The 24,131-nt window shown below is 43.1% G+C and overlaps 1 protein-coding gene across 1 annotated transcript in view; it reads right to left on the bottom strand.

The window, feature by feature from the left end:
- CEP120 (centrosomal protein 120) overlaps nucleotides 1-24,131 on the bottom strand; it is a 167,634-nt gene that overhangs the window by 135,060 nt on the left and 8,443 nt on the right. The window contains exons 2-6 of the mRNA XM_075324926.1: nucleotides 22,570-22,726; nucleotides 9,654-9,768; nucleotides 6,268-6,409; nucleotides 1,888-2,027; nucleotides 179-376 (exon numbers count right to left, since the gene is read on the bottom strand). Coding sequence (XP_075181041.1) covers nucleotides 179-376; nucleotides 1,888-2,027; nucleotides 6,268-6,409; nucleotides 9,654-9,768; nucleotides 22,570-22,726 — 752 coding nt within the window. The remainder of the gene's footprint in view (nucleotides 1-178; nucleotides 377-1,887; nucleotides 2,028-6,267; nucleotides 6,410-9,653; nucleotides 9,769-22,569; nucleotides 22,727-24,131) is intronic.

Below are 24,131 nucleotides of genomic sequence, written 5' to 3'. Positions count from 1 at the left end.
GAGCTCAGCACAGGGAAAAAGGGACAAGGAGCAGCTGTGGCTGGAGACTGAGCATGCAGCCACTCTAACTAAGTACATTAAACTCAAAAAGGCTCAGAGCTCAACTCCATAACGTGTGAAGAATGTAATTACAGCTCTACTGGTTCTATTAATCAGAACAATAAGTAGAGACTCTTACCTGCAGCTTAGGCTGCACAGACAGATACATACACAGCACCTCAGCACTGCTGCGGATCTTCACAGATGCCCTCTCCGGCTCAAAAGCTGGATTGATCAGATCAGTAAATGGCTCATTTGTCACATCATTTCCCAATAAAGAATAGTAAAAGTAAAATTCTGGCTTTGGTTCTGGAAGTCTAACAGTACTAGAGATTAACTGAAAGAAAGCAGACAGGAGATATCAGGAAAATGCATCACCAAGAGGGTAAATTAATATAATACCATATTTTTCAGACCATAAGACGCACTTTTTTTCCTCCAAATTTGGGAGGAAAGTGTGGGGTGAGTCTTATGGTCTGAAGCTGCGGGGTAGGGAGCTGTGGGGAGTCAGCGCTATGCAGTGGGATCACAGGAGGCAGGGAGGGTCGCTGCTGCAGGATGCCGGCGGCTGGAGAAACCACGTGTGCCCGCTGCTTAAAGTAAAGGAATATTCATTAGCTGCTCCCCGCCCACCTCTCTCTGCAGTCAGCGGGTGTGAGGAGCAGCTAATGAATACTTGTTTAATGTAAACAGCGGTCACACGTGGGAGCTCCAGACGCTGGCTTCCTGCAGCAGCTGGGGAGACTGTGTGTTCGCTGTTTAGGAGGCAGGAGCAGGGGGCCGCTGCAGTCATGTCTGGCCCGGGGGAAGTGCAGATCGGCATACCTTCACAGCACAGCCGCAGTCTCTGTGCTGAGGGCTCAAATTACTTTCACTTTGTTCCTGCCTCTGCTCTAGAAACGAAGTCTCTCGTAACAGCAGGACCTGCAGTGATGTAATGAAGAGGGGTGGGCCAGAGCAGCACAGAACAGCACAGTGCCCGCCTCTTCATTACATCACTGCAGGTCCTTGGGATATGGGAGACTTTGTAATGCCAGGACCAAACTGAAGCATGGTGAGCATCACATCAGTACAAGTAAGGCAATAAATAATATAGTATAAAGGTATTACTGTACACCTGGATGGGGTTGGATCACACACACACACACACACACCAGATTGGAGGATCACACATATAATGATGGGGAATATACATATTCCACGATGGGGGCCATATATACCTGGAAGGTACCCAGAATGGGAGATATGAGGACAGAATTCGGGGATATTATTACCTCAATAACACTGTCAGCAGTAAAATAAAGTGTGTCATGACCACATTCTTTTACTTCAATTTTATTTTTTTTTCTATTTTTTCCTCCTCTAAAACAAGGGTGCGTCTTATAGTCCGGTGCGTCTTATAGTCCGAAAAATACGGTAATTATATCTGTATAATCACCTATACTATAGATATATAGATATATATATATATATATATATATATATATATATATATATATATATATATATATATATATATATATTATATATAATAAAAATCCCCCTCCCCTTCACACCCCCCACCCAAAAAAAAAAAAAAAAAAAAAAAAAAAAATGAAAAAGCCATTTTATTAAATCCGATTTAAAGTTCCATAGAAACACATACACGGTCACTTCTACTAATGTACATACAGGAAAAACACTAAAGAACAGGCGCAGCATTTATTTATTATTTCATGGATGTCAGAGCTACAATTCAGTCCATCAGAAAATAATTCCAATACCTCAGAAATTGGTTTACTGGAGGCCATATGCTAAGCAGTTACAATGAGAAGGTCTCTGATCATAGAGCTTTGAAAATGTTATTACCTGCTCCAACTGAGTAGCAAATGCGATGGTTACGGAGAGAACAAAGTAGTCTTTGCAGTACTCCACAGGCCCAATCTGGTGGTAGCCCTCCGCTTCATTGAGAATAGGCACAAGACTTTTGGGGTCAAGTTCTCCTGGGACTAAGGAAAATAAAAGACAAAACTAAGGACATATAAAATGACGGATTAATAGAGCATTTCTCTGGAACTGAACTTGGCTATTTGCAAAACTGCTTTACATAAGAGAATGCACAACCTGCAGGACCAGGAAGACCCCTTTCTATCTCCATCGGTCACCTGAATGCTCGGTTTATGTTGGACCAAACATTTTAAAATGATACATAAAAAAATTCCCTCTATGACAGACGCTCCACCCTCCTCAATCCACTCAGACTTCACACTACATCAATGTTAACATGAGGACTGGCCCAATACGTAACTCTGCTGTATGACAGTAAAGCCCACCTGACGTACCAGGAGTCAGCATTTGAGACTTACTTGGGGCAGAACTAATTGTAAGTGAATGGTGTTTGTAATAGTCCAAAAATGTGGTCCAAGGGAACTCAAATTTTGTGAATCAATTGGATTTCTAGTTATACAAAGTTCTGCGTCAAATCTCCAACATGTGCATATACTCGAACAACAAGAAACCCCTGAAAAGGGCCTCAGTAGCTGGCGTAACGTGTGGGGCTCGCTCTCCCCTATCTTAATTAGGCTTTACACCATACACGTCACACACTCTCTTCTTATTCTGGCATGTGTACTCATCTTATATATTCCAAATCGATATAACATTTATATTAATCTCATCTACCCTCTTATTAGGGGTCTTGGTGGCCTGATGTCTTACTGCTACTAATATCTAAAATATTATATATATATATATATATATATATATATATATATATATATATATATATATATATATATATATATATATATAAAAATAAATGACACTTTTTACTAAATTCATCAATATCCTATAGGTCACATGTCCACGACTGCTTCAATTTGGCATCTACCGTATTTTTCGCTTTATAAGACGCACCTGATTATAAGACGCACCCCCAAATTTGGTGAAGGAATAGAGAATTTTTTAATAAATGGGGTCAGTCTTATAATGCCAGTGTCCGTCTAACAAATAATATAGGGTATATGTCCCTCATAGCCCCCTCATCCTAAAATTAGCCCCCTTAATCTGGATATGGCCACCTTATATTGAACACGTCCCCCAGTGATGCCACATTTCCCCTATGGCTGGCACACATCCTCTGTGGCAGGCAGACAGGGCCACTGTGGCAGGCAGACAGGCCCACTGTGGCAGGCAGACAGGGCCACTGTGGCAGGCAGACAGGCCCACTGTGGCAGGCACACATCACCCTCTGTTACATATCGCCCCCATGTTGCTGCTTTTAGTATAATAAACTCTTTACCTCCTGCAGCACAGTCCTGTCTCGTGTGTCCCTCCTCGGGGTTGAACTCCTACTGTCTCCTGCACGTCCTACTTCCTAGTTCTAGTGCAGGTCATGTGATCGGGACAGCAGAGAGATATCTCTGCATGCCTAATCACAGCCAGCAGGAGGGAGACCGGGCAGACCTGGAGGAGAGTAAAGAGTTTATTATTTTACTATGGGCAGCACGGGAGGCCATATCTAACACAGGGGGGAGGTAGGATCCTGTGCAATCAAAGGTAAGCACAGGCAGATAATATGCACAGCTCCCCAGCCCATCAGCGTGATGCAGTTTCAGCACCACGCTTCTGATGGACAGCGGCTGTGCATATTATATGAGCGGGAGCAGGAGATCAAACGCTGCCGCTCCCAGCCCCAAGCAGTCCACAGCACCGCTCCAGAGCTGCCCGCACCTCCACTGGACTTATATATAAATATATTTTATTTATATATATATATATATATATATATATATATATATATATATATATATATATATATATATATATATATATATATATATATATATATATATATATATATATATATATATATATATATATATATATTTATTATATATACACCCCCCTCCCATATATTCGGATTATAAGACGCACCCCCTACTGTCCCCCAAAATTTGGGGGAACAAAAGTGCGTCTTATAAAGCGAAAAATACGGTATATTCACATGTATTTTTCGACCTTTCACATTCATTATATTGACTTATTGATGTATTTTAGTCACTGTTCTTTATTTTTCGTTATTGACATATATTCACAGTATTTGCAATATCTGGCTATTGTGTTTTTACCCCAATATCCATATTCAGGTTTAACTTTATTTAGAGGCCAGATGTGTTTTGATCTCCACATATACATCTATATGAAAAATCAGATTCTGTAAAAAAAACACCTTTTTTTCCCTCCTTTTTTGCCTTTTAATGCCTTGCTTGTTCACCACGATCATCTAATAACATGTATTCGTGAATTTTGCGTGCAGGGTGTTTCATAATCTGATTTTTTGGAGTTACTAGTGCCTTTTGCACACCATTTCATTTCTTACTATATTTAATATATCCAAATAAAAAAACTTAATTAAGGTCCTTCATAAGAGTAGATTGTAAAGCACCGATGATCACGTATGGATGGACAGATATCGTGCTACCAGTGTGTGTTGCATGGGAGTATGAAAGACTCAAGTGCGGAGCTGAATTTACAGTAACCCGGTTCATCTATGGTTAATTGACATGATGGCTCCTTTGTGTCATCCACAGGCAACTATAAATGTCTCTGCCCATAGTAAGGTGGGCACATACTGTACTTGGATGGTTCACTACACGCAGAGGATTCTTGTATGTTATGTGTATGCACCAAGGTGACAATCAAAGACGAAGGAGCTGTCAAGGAACCGATCACCAAGTCTAAAGGGGGCTTTACACGCAACAACATCGCTAATGAGATATCGCTGGGGTCACGGAATTCGTGACGCACATCCGGTCTCGTTAGCGACGTCGTTGAGTGTGACACCTATGAGTGAGTGTTAACAATCAAAAATACTCACCTAATCGTTGATCGTTGACACGTCGTTCATTTTCAAAAAATCGTTGCTGGACGCAGGTTGTTGGTCGTTCCTGAGGCAGCACACATCGCTAAGTGTGACACCCCGGGAACGACAAACACCACCGTACCTGCGTCCTCCAGCGAGGTGGGCGTGACTTTCATGCGGCTGCTCTCCGCCCCTCCGCTTCTATTGGACGCCTGCCGTGTGAGGTCGCTGTGACACCGCATGAACCGCCCCCTTAGAAAAAAGGTTGTTCGCCGGCCACAGCGACGTCGTTAGGAAGGTAAGTATGTGTGACGGGGACTAACGATATTGTGCGCCATGGGCAGTGCTTTGCCCGTGACGCACAAACGACGGGGGTGGGTGCTTTCACGAGCGACATCGCTAGCGATGTCGATGCGTGTAAAGCAGCCTTAAGGGTGAGTGCAAAACATTGAACTGCATTCAGATGTCATAGGAGTGCAGCACGAGATACGCTGACAAAGACCATGGAAAAGACAAAGAAATTAAGTTCTCCTTCTTCTCCTCACTTGTGCTTCGATTCTCACATGCTAGAGAATCAGATCATACCATGCTGAGTTTGAGCAGATTATGCAACTGACAATCGGCCCGATTCTCTTGCATGAGAATCAATGGGCACATGAGGGTACCCTTATTGTAAAAACTCATCAGATACCACCTGAACGTCAGGAATTAAATACAAGTGCGTGACTTACAGAAAAGATTATTGTAAGCTAGGACATGTCCTCCTACTCTGTCAAGCTACTAACAGGGGAATTAATTACTGGATTAGAGAGATACAAATGGATTCTTGACCAAACTCCCTGTTCATATAGTGAAACAAATGAACCCAGTTGATCTTTAGCAAACATGGATATTAAGAAATGCAAAAGATGATAAAGTCAGTATACATATTACAACAAGAAAAGACCACATAGATCTGCAGTTATTGGGTTGTGTAGAAACAAATGCCCTTCAGTCTCTGCACAGCAAAAGGTATGTATGAAGAACAGGGTACTGCACGATATACAGCGTATACCTGTAATCCGGTGAAATTATCATTAGCTACTGCTAAATAAAACAGAGCGATCAATAATTCAGCAGTCTGGGCAGAGGGAAATAACTACATGCAGCACAATTACCTAATTATGGTTTACCATTTCAAGGGTGGACGCTTATTTCCTGATCCTGGCCCGAACATGTGCGGTCAGCCCTCTACGTCTGCATTGTCCTGTGCTCTAACAGTTAGGCCTTGGAGTATTGTGCGGTCAGCCCTTTACGTCTGCATTGTCCTATGCTCTAACAGTTAGGCCTTGGAGTTATGTAAAGCCTTCAGTGTCTAGGCTGTTGTGATATTGCCTTCTCCTCACCTTTACTGGCCCGCGGAGGAGCATCTTTGGCTTTGAAGGCGTCTGCGGCAGGCTTGGTGTCTGTCTCCAGAGCGATATTAAGCTGCACTTCGGGCTTAAATTTGGTGTATTTACTGCTCAATAAAGAATACCATTTTGGGGCCTGAAAAAAAAAAAAAAATAAATATATATAATAAAACAACTGCTACATATATTTATACACTTTGTTTAAGGCAAAACTGAAGTACAAAATCCTTGTAGAGGTATATGCAGCCCCCTTAATCTGACATTGAAAACGAGAAGATACTTCTGCAAGACTGGTGGGATAGATGCCGAGACATCCGTCTCACATCACAGTCTAGGACGCAGGCATGATACTTGCCGGGCATCAGACATCACTTGGGCATCTTTAACATCCAACATCAGATCAGGAGAAAAAGAGGGATTGTACAACTATTGGTTACCTACAATACTCAATATAATTGAGTACACCCTCTTTGAAAAGTAACATTTTAATCAGTATCTCACTGAACACAAGAATAATTTCCAAAATTTTGACGTTATCTCATAGAACTATTTTTATCCCATAACAAAAATTTTTATTACAAAATCCTCAGTTTTATTAAGCTTAGTAGATGCCAAAATAAATACACCCAACATCAAAACCACTATGTCTAGTATTTTGTATGAGATTCATGATTTTTACCAGGTCTTGTAGGACTGGAATGAGTAAGTTGGTGACATATAGCAAAAATTATAATTTGGCCATTCTTGAAGTACGACCTCTTTTAGAGCCCGGATGCTGGATGGAGAGTGATGACAACTTGTCACTTCAGAATTCCCCATAGGTGCTCGATTGGATTTGGATCAGGAGACACTTGGCCACTGAATCACTTTCACCCTGTTCTTCTTAAGAAATGCAACAGTGGCCTTAGATGTGTGTTTTGGACCATTGTTATGTTGGAAAAGTGCACATCTACTAAGGGCACGGAGCGATGGTAGTATCTTCTCTTTCAGTATAGCACAAGAAGTGAGGGTGGTCCTGCACCACTGCGTGTTACCTGCGGTACCGCGTACGTTCTGGAGGACAGCTGCAGATCTCCTTCATCCAAAGCGGGGTGCTCGTCACAATTAGAGATCCATGGGAAGCAAGGTAAGAAGAATAGACCGCACTCCCGCTGTGCAGGATAACTTGTTTATTCAAAAGGTGCAGGATAAAAGGCTGGAAACAACCTGTGAGCCGGCTCCTATGCAGGGACGACGGCTGTTTCGCCTACTGATTAGGCTTCCACGGGTCCACATGTGGAGCTGAGACAACACGCCTTATATAGGAGTGCTCACAAGTTGTGTCACAAACCACATAAAAACAATGGGGAATGTACATGCATATAAAATCAAGTGGTTGAGCAAAACATTGAAATGCAGATATAAAATAAAGCTCATACATCACAATAGGGCAAGAGGTAAAACCATAAAGTGTTCATAAAAATACCGTCAGATCAACGCGATCATTAAGACCCAAAGCGCCTTGTGCCCCATAGTTGATTATTAATTTGGCCTCTGTTTGTAACAAGAGTTTGTGCAAGTCACCCCCTTTAGGAGGGAGGGTGACTTGTTTGAGGCCATCAAAACGCAAGACATTCGGGTTACCCTCATGTTGATCGCGTACATGAGTGATCAGCCTCGGGGAACCTTTACCAGATGTAACGGAATTGTAGTTGAATGTGTGTTGATGTTGTCAAGTGGAGGATAGATGCGTACTGAAGCCGGGAAGCTTACACCAGGCATCAATTTAGTGTGCATGATCGGAAGTCCCGGGTACTCCGGATCATGTGCAGAGCGCATTCATCCTCCGCCGGCCACCATGAAGAGTGAGGTATGTGCAGTGTCGCTGCGCTTTCAGTAACATGTTAGTACACCCACAGGGGCGTGCTAACATGCTATGTGAGCCAACTAGCTTCACACGCTTGTGACTAGTCCCTTGCTCATTAGAACATAAGAAACAATCTTTAGAAATACTTTTTCTAAAGATCTCTTTATCTATGCTAGTGTATACAGGGACGGATAGGCAGGGATTAGCAATATACACCCAGAACTGCTTGTGGTTCTGGATGCATATTGGACCTGAAAAATTCCCTTTAAAACGTCAGCTCAAGATGCAAAAAATAAGCCGTCATTGAGCCCCATATCCTGAAAAATGAGAAAATTATGGGTAGTGGAAAATGGTGCAAAATGTGCGTCACTTTTTTGGACAGACTTTTAATTTTTTATTTATTTAACACATCAGTTTTACTATATAGTGAACACGATGAATAAAATACCCCAAAAATAATTGTGCAATCACACTTTTTGTGCATTTTGGCCACACAATTTTTTTCCCATTTTCAAGTACAATATATGGTAAAACTCACGGCTTCATTTAAAAGTACAACTTGTCCTGCAAAAAACAAGCCTGCATGTGGCAAGATTGACGGACAAATTAAAAAGTTGCGGCTCTCGGAAAAAGGGAAGCAAAAAACGGAAAACTCGCCAGGGAGTAAAGGGGTTAAACCATCAAATATTACCATATAGTGTACTAGCAAACGGGGGGAAAAAAATACAAATGCAGTGATGATGTCTCACAGCCGACGTTCACAAGCAGTTAGTTATGACAGACACAGGTGTCATCAGGTACCTCCTGTCATGACAATCCTTTGGCGCCCCACGATCACGTCACAGGGCCGCCAATTGGTGCAGGGAATGGCACTCTCCACAACGGAACATGTTAAATCCCGCTGTCTGAGAGTGACAGAGAGTTTTAATTGGCTAACAGCCATGGGTGGGTCTCCGATCTACCCCTGGCGGTTAGAGGCACATGTCGGCTGATCGGATCAGCCGACATCTGCACAAAAAGATGTGAACTCGTCATGTGAGCCCGCATTCAAAGCAGAAACATGTCCAAGGTCGGGAATGGGTTAAAGAATAATTAGACTTACCTATGGTTAAATTCTTGAAATTTTAGTAGTCTAAGCTTTGCTCATAAGACGTTTACTAGTGAGTACTCATTTTTAAAACATGATGGTGAATTAATTTCTTAGGAAAATTACTTATTGGGTGTGCAAAATAGAAAACCAATGGCCCACATTGTATATACTGAATGGTATCCCCTAAAAAAAATGTTGATTCTGAAAAGAAACCAAAGATTTTCTGACAAATGTGTGTGGGGGGGGAATACTCATGAGCAATGTCAGCCATTCACATACAGGTAATAGAAATCACCAAAAATTGCCATAAGGCACCCCACATGGCTTCCAGTCTTCAGCACTGGAATGTGGAGTTAGGTAAGCAATGAAAACGTCCTCTCTACAAGGCTGGGCTCTGCACAATCCCCGCTGAAACATTTCTCTATATAATGGCAATAGAATTACTTGTTTCTTTTCTTGAGCAGCTCTCAAATCTAACACAACATATCCGACAGACTCTTTGGCTGATGTTAACGTGTCCAAGGCGAAACACTGGAGCTTGATCGGCGTTCGCTGCAGCCTACAACAAGAACAGAGCGGTATTGTTACAGGAACATTTTTACATATCGTAGCGGCATTATAATCCCACACACATTGCACTGCGCCGAGAGAGAAAGCTACAAAACAGATGAGGTTTCCTGTAATGGTGAGCTCAGAAATACAAGGCAGGAAATACAGCATCAACTCCAGGATTCCTTAAAGAGATTGTCCTACTTAATTAAAAATCAGCCCATGGGCACCAATACTGCTGAAATAAATAAAAAGGATTATTACAGTATATATGCACACTCTTCCTCCCATCCATCCCCCATGCTGTACACCGCTGAGATCAGTAACTGGCTGCAGTATATGGGGATGATGGCTGCTGACAATGTAAAAAGGACAGCAAGAAGCAGCACTGGAGTGGAGAATAGAGGGATGAGATATATTTAAAGGGGTTGGCCACTACCATATTTTTTTTTTTTATGTATGGCCTATCCTTACAAGAAGCCCTCTATATCAGGCAGAAGTGTAACAGACAGTATTTTCGGAGTCTCACCCTACAGAGGTTGATTCCCCACCCATCACCAACGCTTTACACCCAGGATGAAGCCGCAGTGAAACATGTGGGCTTGCACGTGCTAGGATTATATGGTCGGTACACGCTACTTGCTTACTAGGATCTGCTATAGCTATGTTCTCTATAGCAGCCCCTTCCTATACTTTACATGCACTAGACACAATCAGTCTGATTTTAGAGAGTTAACCCATTTTTTGCTTTATTGTATTTGCCAAAGAGTACAGTCATGCCCAAATGTTTTGAGGATGCTACAAATATTAATTTTTACAAAGTCTACTGCTTAAGTTTTTCTAACGGCAATTTGCATATACTCCAGAATGTCATAAAGAGTGATCAACTTAACAGCAATTACTTGCAAAGTCAATATTGGCTAAGAAAATGAACTTCAACCCCCAAAACACATTTCAACATCATTGCATTCCTGCCTTAAAAGGAGCAGCTAACATTGTTTTAGTGATTGTTCCATTAACACAGGTGTGGGTGTTGATGAGGACAGGGCTGGCGATCAATCAGTCATGATTAAGTAAGAATGACACCACTGGACACTTTAAAAGGAGGCTGGTGCTTGGTATCATTGTTTCTCTTCAGTTAACCATGGTTATCTCTAAAGAAACACGTGCAGCCATCATTGCTCTGCACAAAAATGGCCTAACAGGGAAGAGTATCGCAGCTACAAAGATTGCACCTCAGTCAACAATCTATCACATCATCAAGAACTTCAAGGAGAGAGCTTCCTTTGTTGCCAAAAAGGCTCCAGGGCGCCCAAGAAGGACCAGCAAACGCCAGGACCGTATCTTAAAACGGTTTCAGCTGCGGGATCGGACTACCAGCAGTACCGAGCTAGCTCAGCAATGGCAGCAGGCTGGTGTGAGTGCTTCTGCACGCACTGTGAGGCGGAGACTGCTTGAGCAAGGCCTGGTTTCAAGGAGGGCAGCAAAGAAGCCACTTCTCTCCAAAAAAACATCAGGGACCGACTGATATTCTGCAAAAGGTACAGGGAGTGGACTGCTGAGGACTGGGGTAAAGTCATTTTATCAGATGAATCCCTTTTCGATTGTTTGGGACACCTGGAAAACAGCTTATTAGGAGAAGAGGTGAGCGCTACCACCAGTCTTGTCTCATGCCAACTGTTAAGCATCCTGAAACGATTCATGTGTGGGGTTGCTTCTCAGCCAAGGGAATCGGATCACTCACAGTCTTGCCTAAAAACACAGCCATGAAGAAAGAATGGTACCAGAATGTCCTCCAAGAGCAACTTCTCCCAACTGTCCAAGAGCAGTTTGGCGCCCAACAATGCCTTTTCCAGCATGATGGAGCACCTTGCCATAAAGCAAAGGTGATCACTAAATGGCTCATGGAGCAAAACAGAGATTTTGAGTCCATGGCCTGGAAACTCCCCAGATCTTAATCCCATTGAGAACTTGTGGGCAATTATCAAGAGACGGGTGGACAAACAAAAACCAACAAATTCTAGCAAAGTGCAAGCATTGCTTATGCAAGAATGGACAACTATCAGTCAGGATTGATCCAGAAGTTGATTGAGAGCATGCCAGGGAGAATTGCAGAGGTCCTGAAGAAGAAGGGTCAACACTGCAAATATTGACTTGCTGCATTAACTCATTCTAACTGTCAATATAACCTTTTGGTACTCATAATATGATTGCAATTATATTTCTGTATGTGATGTAAACATCAGACAAACACAATTAAAAACCAGAGGGCAACAGATCATGTGAAAATATAATTTTGGTGTCATTCTCAAAATGTTTGGCCATGACTGTAGTATTTTCAGCTACTCTGGATCGTTTATGATAAAATCTTGATAACCACACTGTAGGAGAATAACTGCACATTTTTGTTGTGTAGGAACTTTTATGAGCATTAAGGCTATGTGCCCACGTAGTGTATTTTCATGCAGTTACACTGCGCTCTGCACCGCAGCGTAACTGCATGCGTCCCCAGAACAATCTATGAAGATTGTGCCTAATCCATGCCCACGTGGCGTATTAGAACGCAGCGCTTCGGCTACTGCCGAAGCACTGCATTCTAAGAAGCAACATGTCACTTTTGTCATGCAGCCCCCTCTCTGTCTATGGGAGGGGCTGCATGCAGAGCGCATTAAATCGGCTTTTCAGTACAGACTGTTTCTGCAGCGATTTGAAGCGCACGTGTGCTGTTCATATAGCTGCAGAAATTTCTGCAGGGACAGAACGCAACGTGGGCACATAGCCTAATACAGTAAACTTTATGATATGCTGATATAAATTGAGAAGATGATCACTACATGGGTGAGCATTGAAATGCTCAGTACGAGTCCAGCTGGTCAGAGGCTCTGAATGGACTCAACTTGAATAACTAGAATAATGGAAGTCACTGATTGGGCAGTTCGGCTCTCCGCCCACACACCGCCAGCTATATACAGAACATTTCCAGAGAAGGGATGGTTTTGTTTTGTCATACAAGATCCGAAAACATTGAATTACTCTCACTAGGGATTAAAACAGACACTGCACATAACTCTCCCAGGGATGCCGGCGCATAACTCTCCCAGGGATGCCTGCACACATCATGCAGTGAAGCAAGCCTGTGCTTTATTGTCGTTGTATCACAGATGAAGCATCCAAGCACCCGCGATAGGTGGCCGAGCCCCCGCGATAAGCATGAGAGGGCTCGGCCACCTAAGTACTGAACAGTGGAGAGCACGCTCGCTCAACACTTATCATTAACTCCATCTTGTGTAGGCATTATTTTAAATTGGATATCTAATATACTTGTGCAATAAAAAAATAAAGCTTTATTTTTAAACTAAGGGGATGAATGGCCCATTTTATTTTTCTACATTGTCACTATATGGCGGCAGTAAAATGCGGGCACCGCCACACCAATTCAAAGGGGCTGACTGTGGTTCCCCACCCAAACAGGTGACTGGGACCGCCTCTATAAAAAAGGGTAGATAACGTGCAGTGCCAGCCTATAGCAATACAACTCATAAGTTAACCTCTGGTGCACATATAAGAAACAAAGTAATTCACATAAACAGATAACAATAACATTACCCTGATCACTGTCACATACTACAGTGCCATTATATGTACAGACAGCATCTCACTACCAGAAACTAATGCATCCCAATGCAACATGATTGGGAAGTTATGAAATAGTTAATAATAGAGTCTTGGTTGGTATGGCAGCCACACTGATTCAGCAGAGCCCCTGAACAAGCCCAATACGTCAGATAACAGCAGATCACGGTCCAAGTACAATAGAAAATTCCACCACCTCCGCATGACAATGAAAACTAGACAAGACCCTGGAATGAACAGACAACGCTAGTAGCGAGATGAAAGCAGAGAACAAGATTATTATGTACAGGGAACACTATGCTCCTCGTTAGTAATTCATCTAAAAAAAAAAAAAGGTAATAGAACGACACGCTCAGCGGGAGATACAGCAGAACGCCACCTCTAGCAATATCCTGACATTGGGAATATATCAGTGGTCAGAGTCCTGGGGCTATAGAGACCATCACTCTCCGAGAAGACGGCTGCGTACGGTGCAGTGTTAGGGCCACCAGCAGCAGACCTCAGAACCACCACTGTGTGCGACAGCCAGGAATCCGTATCACAGGCAGCATCTGGGAACAGCCCCATAAATGTATCCACATACGCACTGCAGAAGGCATTAAACATCTCCATATTTATAAGGACCACATACGTGATATCACTGTGGGAGATGAAGGCGCTTCCCGACATGGCAAGAATATAGGTAGAAAGTTCTAAAGACCCCACCAGACACTCCCGCAATAGCTCTCATTTGGCCATTTGTGGAGCGGCGGCAGAGCTGAAGAAAATATAGCTCATATATTTTTTTTTTAATGCTATTTACCATTAGCATAAATTAGAATCTAAACTTTACAAGCTAAGACCAGTGTAGTGTGAGCACAGATTCATCTCTAGGGGCATGTAATCTCAGCAACACGCATCAACGCGATCCGCAGAGGCCGAAGTATGCTCCCCAGCTTCAGCAGAACACTGCTCATGCCTACAGGCACATTAGTGCACCTGCTTCACTGCGGCCTACTAAAAAGGGGGATCAGTCACTAATGTCACCAGCCTGGGCATGTGCAGTGTGGTGATGAAGCTGGGCAGTGTACATCCGGTTGCATCTCATGCTGACCGTCATACCAGCAGCACACTCCTACTCGTGCCTCTGGTCTGAGCTTTTCACTTTGCCTCTACAGCATGGGAGAAGCGCAGGGGCACCGAGGCCAGTCAGATCCGGCAAGCTCCAGTGTGATCAGCCTATGAAGCCTACGGCCTGCTCCCACCACTTGCTACTTGCCTTAGTAATGGGCTACGCTGGGGCTGCTGTATAGCTGCTAACTTCCCAGGGGGCTTTGCTCTAGAATCACTGCGTTGAGAAACACGTGATGGTGTTTCCGCAGTGGATATGTTGATCTCCCTAAGGTCAACAATGCTTGCTTAAGTAGTCTTTTACTAGGCATTGCCCCCACTAGCCAGATTCCTACTCCACACTGATGAGGGGCAAATACCCCGAAACGGCTGTCTGTGGATGGATACCATGTTTGGTATAGGTGGTCTCCTTGACTGGAGACTGCCCTTCCCGTGGTTGTTCCTTCCCGGTGAAAGACCTGGCTAGTTTCCTGCCAGCGTTGAGAAACATGTGATGGTGTCTCCGCGGCTTTCTCATTAGCTGCTAACTTAGGCAATACGCTGCACACAGTAGAATTAAAAATCCCTCCATTATTGAAAACAAAGAGAATTTAAAAAAAATAAATTGCAATGTTGATTATTTTTACAGGCAGTTTGCAATATTACAGATTATAAACTTGAGACAACCCCTTTAAAAAGGGGGGTTTCCAATCTCCAAGATCCCATCCAAATATGTAGTAGGTGTAATAATAATATTAACAAATACCTCAAATTAGAAATGTAGTAGAGTTCTCCAAAACAAGCGATGTCACTTCCCTCATGTGCAGGGCATTGCAGCTTGCGTATCCATGGTTACGACCACCAGCAACTAACTATCACTATATGATTGGTTGTAACCATGGATACCCAAGCTGCAATGCCCTGCACATGAGGCAAGAGACATGGCTATGTCAGAAGAACTATACTACATTTCTAATTGGAGGTATTTGCTAATATTATTATCCTTACACCTTCTACATATTAAGCTAGGATAAGGGCAGGATACGTTATAGTTATGATTTATGTTTTAAGATTTTGGTTTACATAGTTTATTAACACGTTTTATTAAATTTTCTGCAATTTCAAGACATTTTAGTACTTTTTTTTTTGTTTTTAACATATCCTAATAGCCCAACTCTGAGAGCACTTGGTTGGCCGACAGTTGCCATAAAAACCCATCAGAGATTCCTTCCTCTGTCAAATACCTTTGGAGTTAGGGTACTATCACACTTGCGTTGTTTGGCAGCCATTGCAATCCGCCACTTTGGGAAACAGAGCAATCCGTTAATGGATGTGCGCTGTTCCCCACTGACTTGTATTGATGACGCATTGCGACGGATGGCCTTGCATTGCATCTGCCGGGCGACGCTGCGTTGCATCCGCCGGGCGGAAAGAACGCAGCATGTAGCGTTTTACTGCGCTTCCGTAAGCGTCAAAAAACCGCAATGTGCAGGATTCCGTCGGCGTCCGTCATTTTTATTGTGGAAGCCTATGGTGGCGGAATCCGTCTTCACACAACTGCGCATGCTCAGTTGAGTAAATTGCTGAAAAAAAAAGCTACAACGGATTCCGTTGTTTTGCAGGATCCGTCGCATCCGTTGTGCCACTATATGCAACGCATCCGCTACATCATGTGTTATGTACTCATAGTGCTAACTGACCCGCATGGACCTGGTGTTGTGCGTCATTTATAGGCCATTATTCAGACACTGTGCGTCTCGTGTATCCGTGCGAGATGCGCCTATATAGTGCTGTTTTGCCCGCCTGACCTGGGTTTCTGGCGTCATTTATAGGTCACAGTTCAGACACTGTGCATTTCACTCATTATATGATGGGCTCCCAGTGCAAGCCTTATTAGTGTGCATGTCTTATGCTAAGCAGCCGCCCCTCCCCCCTAGTGTGGAGGTTGAGTGGCTGTGACATCAGCATCTTGCACCTCGGCTGCAGCCATCTTTATGAGGAAGGCTCACCACATTCTGTGTGTGCACATATCATTTGTCTTGGCTCCTTTTTGGTGGTTTTTTTTTTTTTTTTTTTTTTTTTTAAGCATCTCACTGTGGGAAGATAATCTCTCCACTCTGCTTAAGAAGTCCATTTCAGCAAACCAGTCTCCTAAGGCTAAGTTAACACATCAGTTTTTTTCTGTCTGTCTTCTTCTGTCTGTCTGTCCGAATCCGGCTCAAAAACCTATGCAACCGATGCGGCGAAAAAAACTGATGCGTTGTATGAGTTTTTACATGTGGCCCGTCCGTTTTTTGCTAGATCCGGTTTGATACTGAGCATGTGCAGTTCAAACAACCGCATCCGGATGCGTTTTTTTGCCGCAGGACGCCGTGTACGGCATCCATAGGCTTGCATTGCAAATGGCACCGCATTGCGCCGGATCCGGTACAATGCGTTTTTTTCGCCGTAGCAAAAATCGCAGCATGCAACGTTTTTTCCGGCCGCCGCACTGACTAAATATGCCGCATACGGCAAAAAACGGATGCAACGCGAGGCCATGCGGCACAATCCGGCGCTAATGCAAGTCTATGGGGGAAAAACCAGATGCGGCGACAGCTGTTGCCGCATCCGGTTTTTCAGAAAAGCGCCGGATTGTGCCGCACAGCAAAAACCTGATGTGTGAACATACCCTAAGGCAGAGGCATTGGATGACGGCCACCTTCTAGGAATTATTGAGTGTGCAGTGGTCACGCAATGTTTCAAAAGACCTTGTTTAACTAATAGACCCTGGAATTATGGACAGCAGGCCAATTTGTGGGGTTCTAGGTACCATCTCACCAGAGACATGTGAATGAACGTCAAAGATTTTATTCCAGTTGCTGAATAGCTGGGCAATCCCACCATATACAGTGCCTACAAGTAGTATTCAACCCCCTGCAGATTTAGCAGGTTTGATAAGATGCAAATAAGTTAGAGCCTGCAAACTTCAAACAAGAGCAAGATTTATTAACAGATGCATAAATCTTACAAACCAACAAGTTATGTTGCTCAGTTAAATTTTAATAAATTTTCAACATAAAAGTGTGGGTCAAACCCCTAGGTTTAATATTTTGTGGAATAACCCTTGTTTGCAATTATAGCTAATAATCGTCTTTTATAAGACCTGATCAGGCCGGCACAGGTCTCTGGAGTTATCTTGGCCCACTCCTCCATGGAGATCTTCTCCAAGTTATCTAGGTTCTTTGGGTGTCTCATGTGGACTTTAATCTTGAGCTCCTTCCACAAGTTTTCAATTGGGTTAAGGTCAGGAGACTGACTAGGCCACTGCAACACCTTGATTTTTTCCCTCTTGAACCAGGCCTTGGTTTTCTTGGCTGTGTGCTTTGGGTCGTTGTCTTGTTGGAAGATGAAATGACGACCCATCTTAAGATCCTTGATGGAGGAGCGGAGGTTCTTGGCCAAAATCTCCAGGTAGGCCGTGCTATCCATCTTCCCATGGATGCGGACCAGATGGCCAGGCCCCTTGGCTGAGAAACAGCCCCACAGCATGATGCTGCCACCACCATGCTTGACTGTAGGGATGGTATTCTTGGGGTCGTATGCAGTGCCATCCAGTCTCCAAACGTCACGTGTGTGGTTGGCACCAAAGATTTCGATCTTGGTCTCATCAGACCAGAGAACCTTGAACCAGTCTGTCTCAGAGTCCTCCAAGTGATCATGAGCAAACTGTAGACGAGCCTTGACATGACGCTTTGAAAGTAAAAGGTACCTTACGGGCTCGTCTGGAACGGAGACCATTGCGGTGGAGTACGTTACTTATGGTATTGACTGAAACCAATGTCCCCACTGCCATGAGATCTTCCCGGAGCTCCTTCCTTGTTGTCCTTGGGTTAGCCTTGACTCTTCGGACAAGCCTGGCCTCGGCACGGGTGGAAACTTTCAAAGGCTGTCCAGGCCGTAGAAGGCTAACAGTAGTTCCATAAGCCTTCCACTTCCGGATGATGCTCCCAACAGTGGAGACAGGTAGGCCCAACTCCTTGGAAAGGGTTTTGTACCCCTTGCCAGCCTTGTGACCCTCCACGATCTTGTCTCTGATGGCCTTGGAATGCTCCTTTGTCTTTCCCATGTTGACCAAGTATGAGTGCTGTTCACAAGTTTGGGGAGGGTCTTAATTAGTCAGAAAAGGCTGGAAAAAGAGATAATTAATCCAAACATGTGAAGCTCATTGTTCTTTGTGCCTGAAATACTTCTTAATACTTTAGGGGAACCAAACAGAACTCTTGTGGTTTGAGGGGTTGAATAATAAATGACCCTCTGAATAAAGTTTCCACAATTTAAAAAAAAAAAAAAAAACTATTCTTTTTTGCTGCAGTGCATTTCACACTTCCAGGCTGATCTATAGTCCAAATGTCACAATGTCAAGTTAATTCCGAATGTGTAAACCTGCTAAATCTGCAGGGGGTTGAATACTACTTGTAGGCACTGTATGTAGCATGTTGCCAGAGGCTGAACCACATCTCCAGCAGGAGTCTGATACTGAGGGGTATATTTTGTGTAAGTACATTGGACATCTGTACCATCTGGTAATAAGTTTATAATTTTGTTCCTGGCCTTTACAGGTCAAGAGGAGCTTCTGTGTACAAAAAAAACAAGCTTTTTCCAATTGGTCAGTGGTAAATACCATTCCTAGCCTAGCTCCTTTTCCCATACTCTTTCAAACCATGGCTTAGTCCCATCATTTTGCTGGGTAAGGATTGAGTAGACCTGAGAGATTGAGTGCCGGGGAGGCGTTTCCTGAAGCAGCAGAGAATCAAAATGCATTAGTTCCGAACAAGGCACCTGAGACGGCCGGAGGGCATGTAGAAAGGATCGGAGCTGTAAATACATAAACCAGGGTATATGCTGCTCCGGGAGGGATCGTCTCAGGCTTAAGAAGGGATCGACTGGAAGGTAGACAACATAAGTCTGGTTTTATGACTAATTGTCCACATTAAAAATCTCTCCACCCCCACTCCCGGTGGGAAGTCAGGATTGTCAAATATTGGTGTCATGGGACACCCGAGAGATCTCGTGTCAGTGAAGCAGGTAGTGTGAGCTGTTGACGGGACTTTTTGGAGACCCAAGGGAGTGAAGATTATTTGACTAATGAAATATAATGCTCAAGAAAGACCCACTGCTTTACATCCGCCCCATGGAACCAATCTATAATTCTGACAAGGACAGCTGCTCTGTGATAATTCCTGAAGTCTGGTAAACCTGCCCCTCCTCAACTTTTAGGTTTGCAGAGAAGCTTCCGTGCAAGTCTTAATTTTGGATTGCCCCACACCAATTTAGAACATGCCGTATTAAGTTGCTTAAAAAAAAAACTATTTGGTAACGCTATCGGCACAGCCTGGAAAAGGTGGAGTAGCTTGGGAAGGATGTCCATTTTAATAACATTAATTTTGCCAAACCATCAGTTTCACACCCCTGTATTTCTGAAGGTCTGTCATTATACGAGTGAGTAAAGGTTTATAATTGAGTCGAAATAGTTGTGAGGGGTCTGGTGTCAGTCTTACTCCCAAATATTGCATGGAGGAAAAGCACCAATTAAATGGAAAAAGGTTTTGTTTTTCTGTTTTCTGGAAAAGGGGCCTGTTGTTCTGTTGTCAGTAGATTAACATTTAGTATTTCTGACTTAGTAAGATTGACCTTAAATTTACTCACAAAGCCATACCCGTCGAACTCCCTCATGATCACCAGCAGAGACACCCTTGGATTTGTGACATATAACAAAAGATCATCTGCATATAGGGACAATTTATGTTCATTTTAGCCTATTGAGATGCCATGGATGTGTGGGTTGCTCCTCAGCGCAACTGCTAGGTGTTCCATTACAATGGCATACAATAGTGGTGATAATGGGCATCCCTGCCTTGTGCTATTAGTGATTCTGATGGAGCCCGAGTGTATCCAGTTACAACTGACCCTAGCTGACGGATTATGGTATAGGGCCATCATTTTATTAAGTAAATTAGGACCGATGTTTATCTGTTTTAGGGCACTATGAAGAAATGACCAGTCTACTCTGTCAAATGTCTTTTCGGCATCGATTGGTAAAATACAGGATGGGATATGGCTTGACTTGGCATGAGACATAAGTAATAGTGTCTTTATAGTATTGTCTCGGGCTTCCCGTGCTGGGATAAATCCCACTTGGTCATTATGAATTAAAGTATGGTAGGTGAGTGGCTATTATTTTAGAAAACAATTTAACATCGAGGTTAAAGAGCGAAATGGGTCTATAATCTGAGCAAAGATTTGGGTCTTTCCTCGGTTTCGGAATGAGAGAGATATGCGCTTCCAGTGTTTGATTAGGGAACGGCTTCGAGAGTGAGACATCATTAAACACTTTGACAAGAAAGGCGATAAAAGTGGCAATAGTAGTTTATAGAATTTCGCCGTAAAGCCGTCAGGGCCCGGACATTTATTGGGTGGGGTTAATTTAATTACCTCCACTACTTCTTCCGCTGTAATATATCGGTCTAGATCCTTACTAATAGTACTCGACAGAGTGGGGAGTGCCGTTTGCTCAATGTATTGATCAATTTTTGCCCGTTTCCGTGACTGGGACATATCTGCGTATTGTCCTCTATATTATATAAAGACTCATAGTAGTCTTTAAAAATGTGGGCAATCCTATTAGATTCATGGACATCCTCCCCCTTAGCGTTACAAATCTTTGGAATATATGTGTTGGGAGCTCTTTGATATACTGTATGTGTCTTGCTAATGGACCTCCACATTTGTCCGCAAATTCATAAAATAAGCTACGCATCTTTTCCCTATGTGAAAGATAACGCTGATCCACCAATTTCTTCAAATCTTCTCAAATCTTATTCAGTTCGATCATAGTTACATCTGTTGTGTTCTGTTTGTGTTTCCTCTGTAGACCCTGAATTTGAGCTATCAACTCAGTGATGTGAGCCGCTCTTTTTTTTTTTAGTTGTGACCCTTCCCTTATTTAAACGCCACTAATGACACATTTCATAGCTTCCCACTGAATAGGCCGTGGGGTCTCATCTTTATCGTGAACACGAGGAAATTACTCAATCGTTTTTTTTACTGCCTCAACCGTAGTCTCATCTTGCAATAAATTGGGGTTGAGACGCCAACTCCATTGTTTGGCACCTCCACCCGGTGGTTAGAAGGAGATAAAGATGGGTGCATGATCGGACCAGGTCATAGTGCCAACTGAAGCAGCAGGTCGCCAACCCAGAAGATGATGCGAAATAAAAAAGTTATTAAATTCTACTAAATGTATTTTGGAGGGACGAATAGAAAAGTATAATCCCTCTCTCTCGGGTATAGGATCCGCCAGACGTCTACTGCCTGTAATTTGGCTAAGTGTGCCCACATTGAGGCCTATTTTTGACCCATGGTAAGGTTTTAATATTAGAGAGTGTAGGTACTGTCCCAACCGGGTACACCTTGTCATTGGTGGGATGGCTTAATGCTTTTTATGATCAAAAACAGTGTTTACTAAGTACCCTATGTTTATCTGCAAAGGAAAAAGGATAAATATTAGCTCACCACATAGACGTCTCTTCACAGTAGCCAACGGGAGTGTGTAGAAACAGTGCACAGATCCTGTGGCCGATATCCATGTAGAAGCACAGGGAAAAAAGTTTGAATCCAGTACTGCTAAAATAAACTTCTTGCTTTATTCCATTACGTTAAAAACACACTAGTGAAAAAGATTATGGCATCTCCAAATTAAAACGTGGCTAAATGACGCGTTTTGAACATAGTTGTTCGAAACGCGTCATTTAGCCACATTTTAATTTGGAGATGCCATAATCTTTTTCACTATTGTGTTTTTAATGTTATGGTAATGGTAATGTTTTAATGTTTATTTTAGCAGTGCTGGATTCAAACTCCTTTGCTCCTATGTTTATATGCACTGTGCTTTTATTCAATTACAGCAGGGTATACGTTCATTTTTCCCTTGGTTTTTCACTATCTCAGCACAGGTTGTCAAGAGATTCAAAACGTGGTGGTGAATGTCTGCCGTAAACACAATTCTCGCTCTCACACATGACATTGAAGGCGGCAGATAGATCATTACCTGTGCTGGTGAAGCGCCTTCTTGTCAAGCTCCCAGGCTAGCTCTGTAGCAAACTGTGGCTGATCTAAGTGGGGTACGGGGTCCGTGGATAACTGTTCCCCATCAAACTTGGCCTCCACCACCAGCATATGCCGAGAACGCTTTGGAAAATGACGCCCTACGGAGAGAAAGGTAAGGTCAGTGACACTTCTGTACAAAAAAAGGTCAATATTAATATCTAATAAACACAAGATCAATGTACCACAGTCCCTCCACATTATCTTACATTGCTTTTCTTATTTATCTTCATGAATCTTCTAACAAAAATGTGTCAAAAATGTACAGGAAAAGATCAATGTAGCCAGTAAATCAATGAATAATAACATATGAGAGTCCTCAGTGGTTCACACCTTTTAATGGCATCAACCACTGAGGACTCAAATTTTATTATTTTTCTATCAAATATTTAGTATATTTTATAAAAACAATGATTTTAATGACTGATCTGACTCACTCTTCTTCAATCCTTATTTTTACAGCTTTGTCATCGGTATTTTTCATGTCTCTAACACTTATCACATGCATGGGGAGAAATTGTATGTACTTTCTTGTGACGACAGCCCCGTCTTGTATGTACCTAGATAATCGCGGGGATATGGCTTCTGTGACCCCTGGCGATCAGCTGTCACGTCCAGAAAAAAGCCATGTCTGCCACAACATTCCCCTGCCGAAGAGGCCACATTACAGGCCATCCTTCCATAATAATGAAAAGCACAGGGCGCGCTGGGGCTGCAATAGTGGGAGCAGAACCCCACAGTAGACCATACAGGGGGACAAGCAGGGCAAATAGTACATATGTGCAAGTGTTGTCTAAGAACAGACATTTGTTACTGGTCTTTGGGATATCATGTTCTGTACAATCTGACACCTGAGGAGCATTAAAGTGGCAGCAGCCCTAGAAAAGCACCATGACACTTTATTGAAGTCCAGAGATGAACGAGAGCAATCCAAAGATGGCAGAGGTTATGTCTAAGAAGTATCACTCCAAAACGCGTCAACCAAAACAGTGTCTTCTATGGGACGTATTTCCTGTGTCATTTTGGACATGGTTTAACACTTAATAAAATCTGCTTTTATGGAAGTGATGGCTCATCTGCCATCTTTGGATCACACTTAGATTACAACTACCACGGAGCCTGGACCCGTGCCCTCAGCAGAGGGGTGAGCTGGTTATCCTGTCCTGACATTTGCATTTCCAGGTTCACTTAGCTTTCTTCAGTATTGTGATTAGTATCTAATTTTGCCATGACCTGAAAAAGGTCCTAACAGAGCCCACAGAAGATGAAGTGGAACTTATCTAGGGCCACTGCCACTTTATTCTAGGGAAAAGCAATCAGACCACGTTACACTGGACATTGGTGTCTCCTGGTGCTAGGCCACCAACGATGCAAATCCTGAGATAATTCCTTTAAAGTGACACTTCACCATGGAGTATACATTTCTCATGTATAATCACCCTACTACCTGGTGCCCTCTATTTGCCTACTCTGATGAACATCGATGTTCATTTCCTCCTGCTTCCA

This window comes from Anomaloglossus baeobatrachus, chromosome 1 (assembly GCF_048569485.1).
Source record: "Anomaloglossus baeobatrachus isolate aAnoBae1 chromosome 1, aAnoBae1.hap1, whole genome shotgun sequence".
Taxonomy (NCBI): domain Eukaryota; kingdom Metazoa; phylum Chordata; class Amphibia; order Anura; family Aromobatidae; genus Anomaloglossus; species Anomaloglossus baeobatrachus.
The sequence above is the reverse complement of the archived record's forward strand: the minus strand, read 5'-3'. Positions and strand labels throughout refer to the sequence as shown.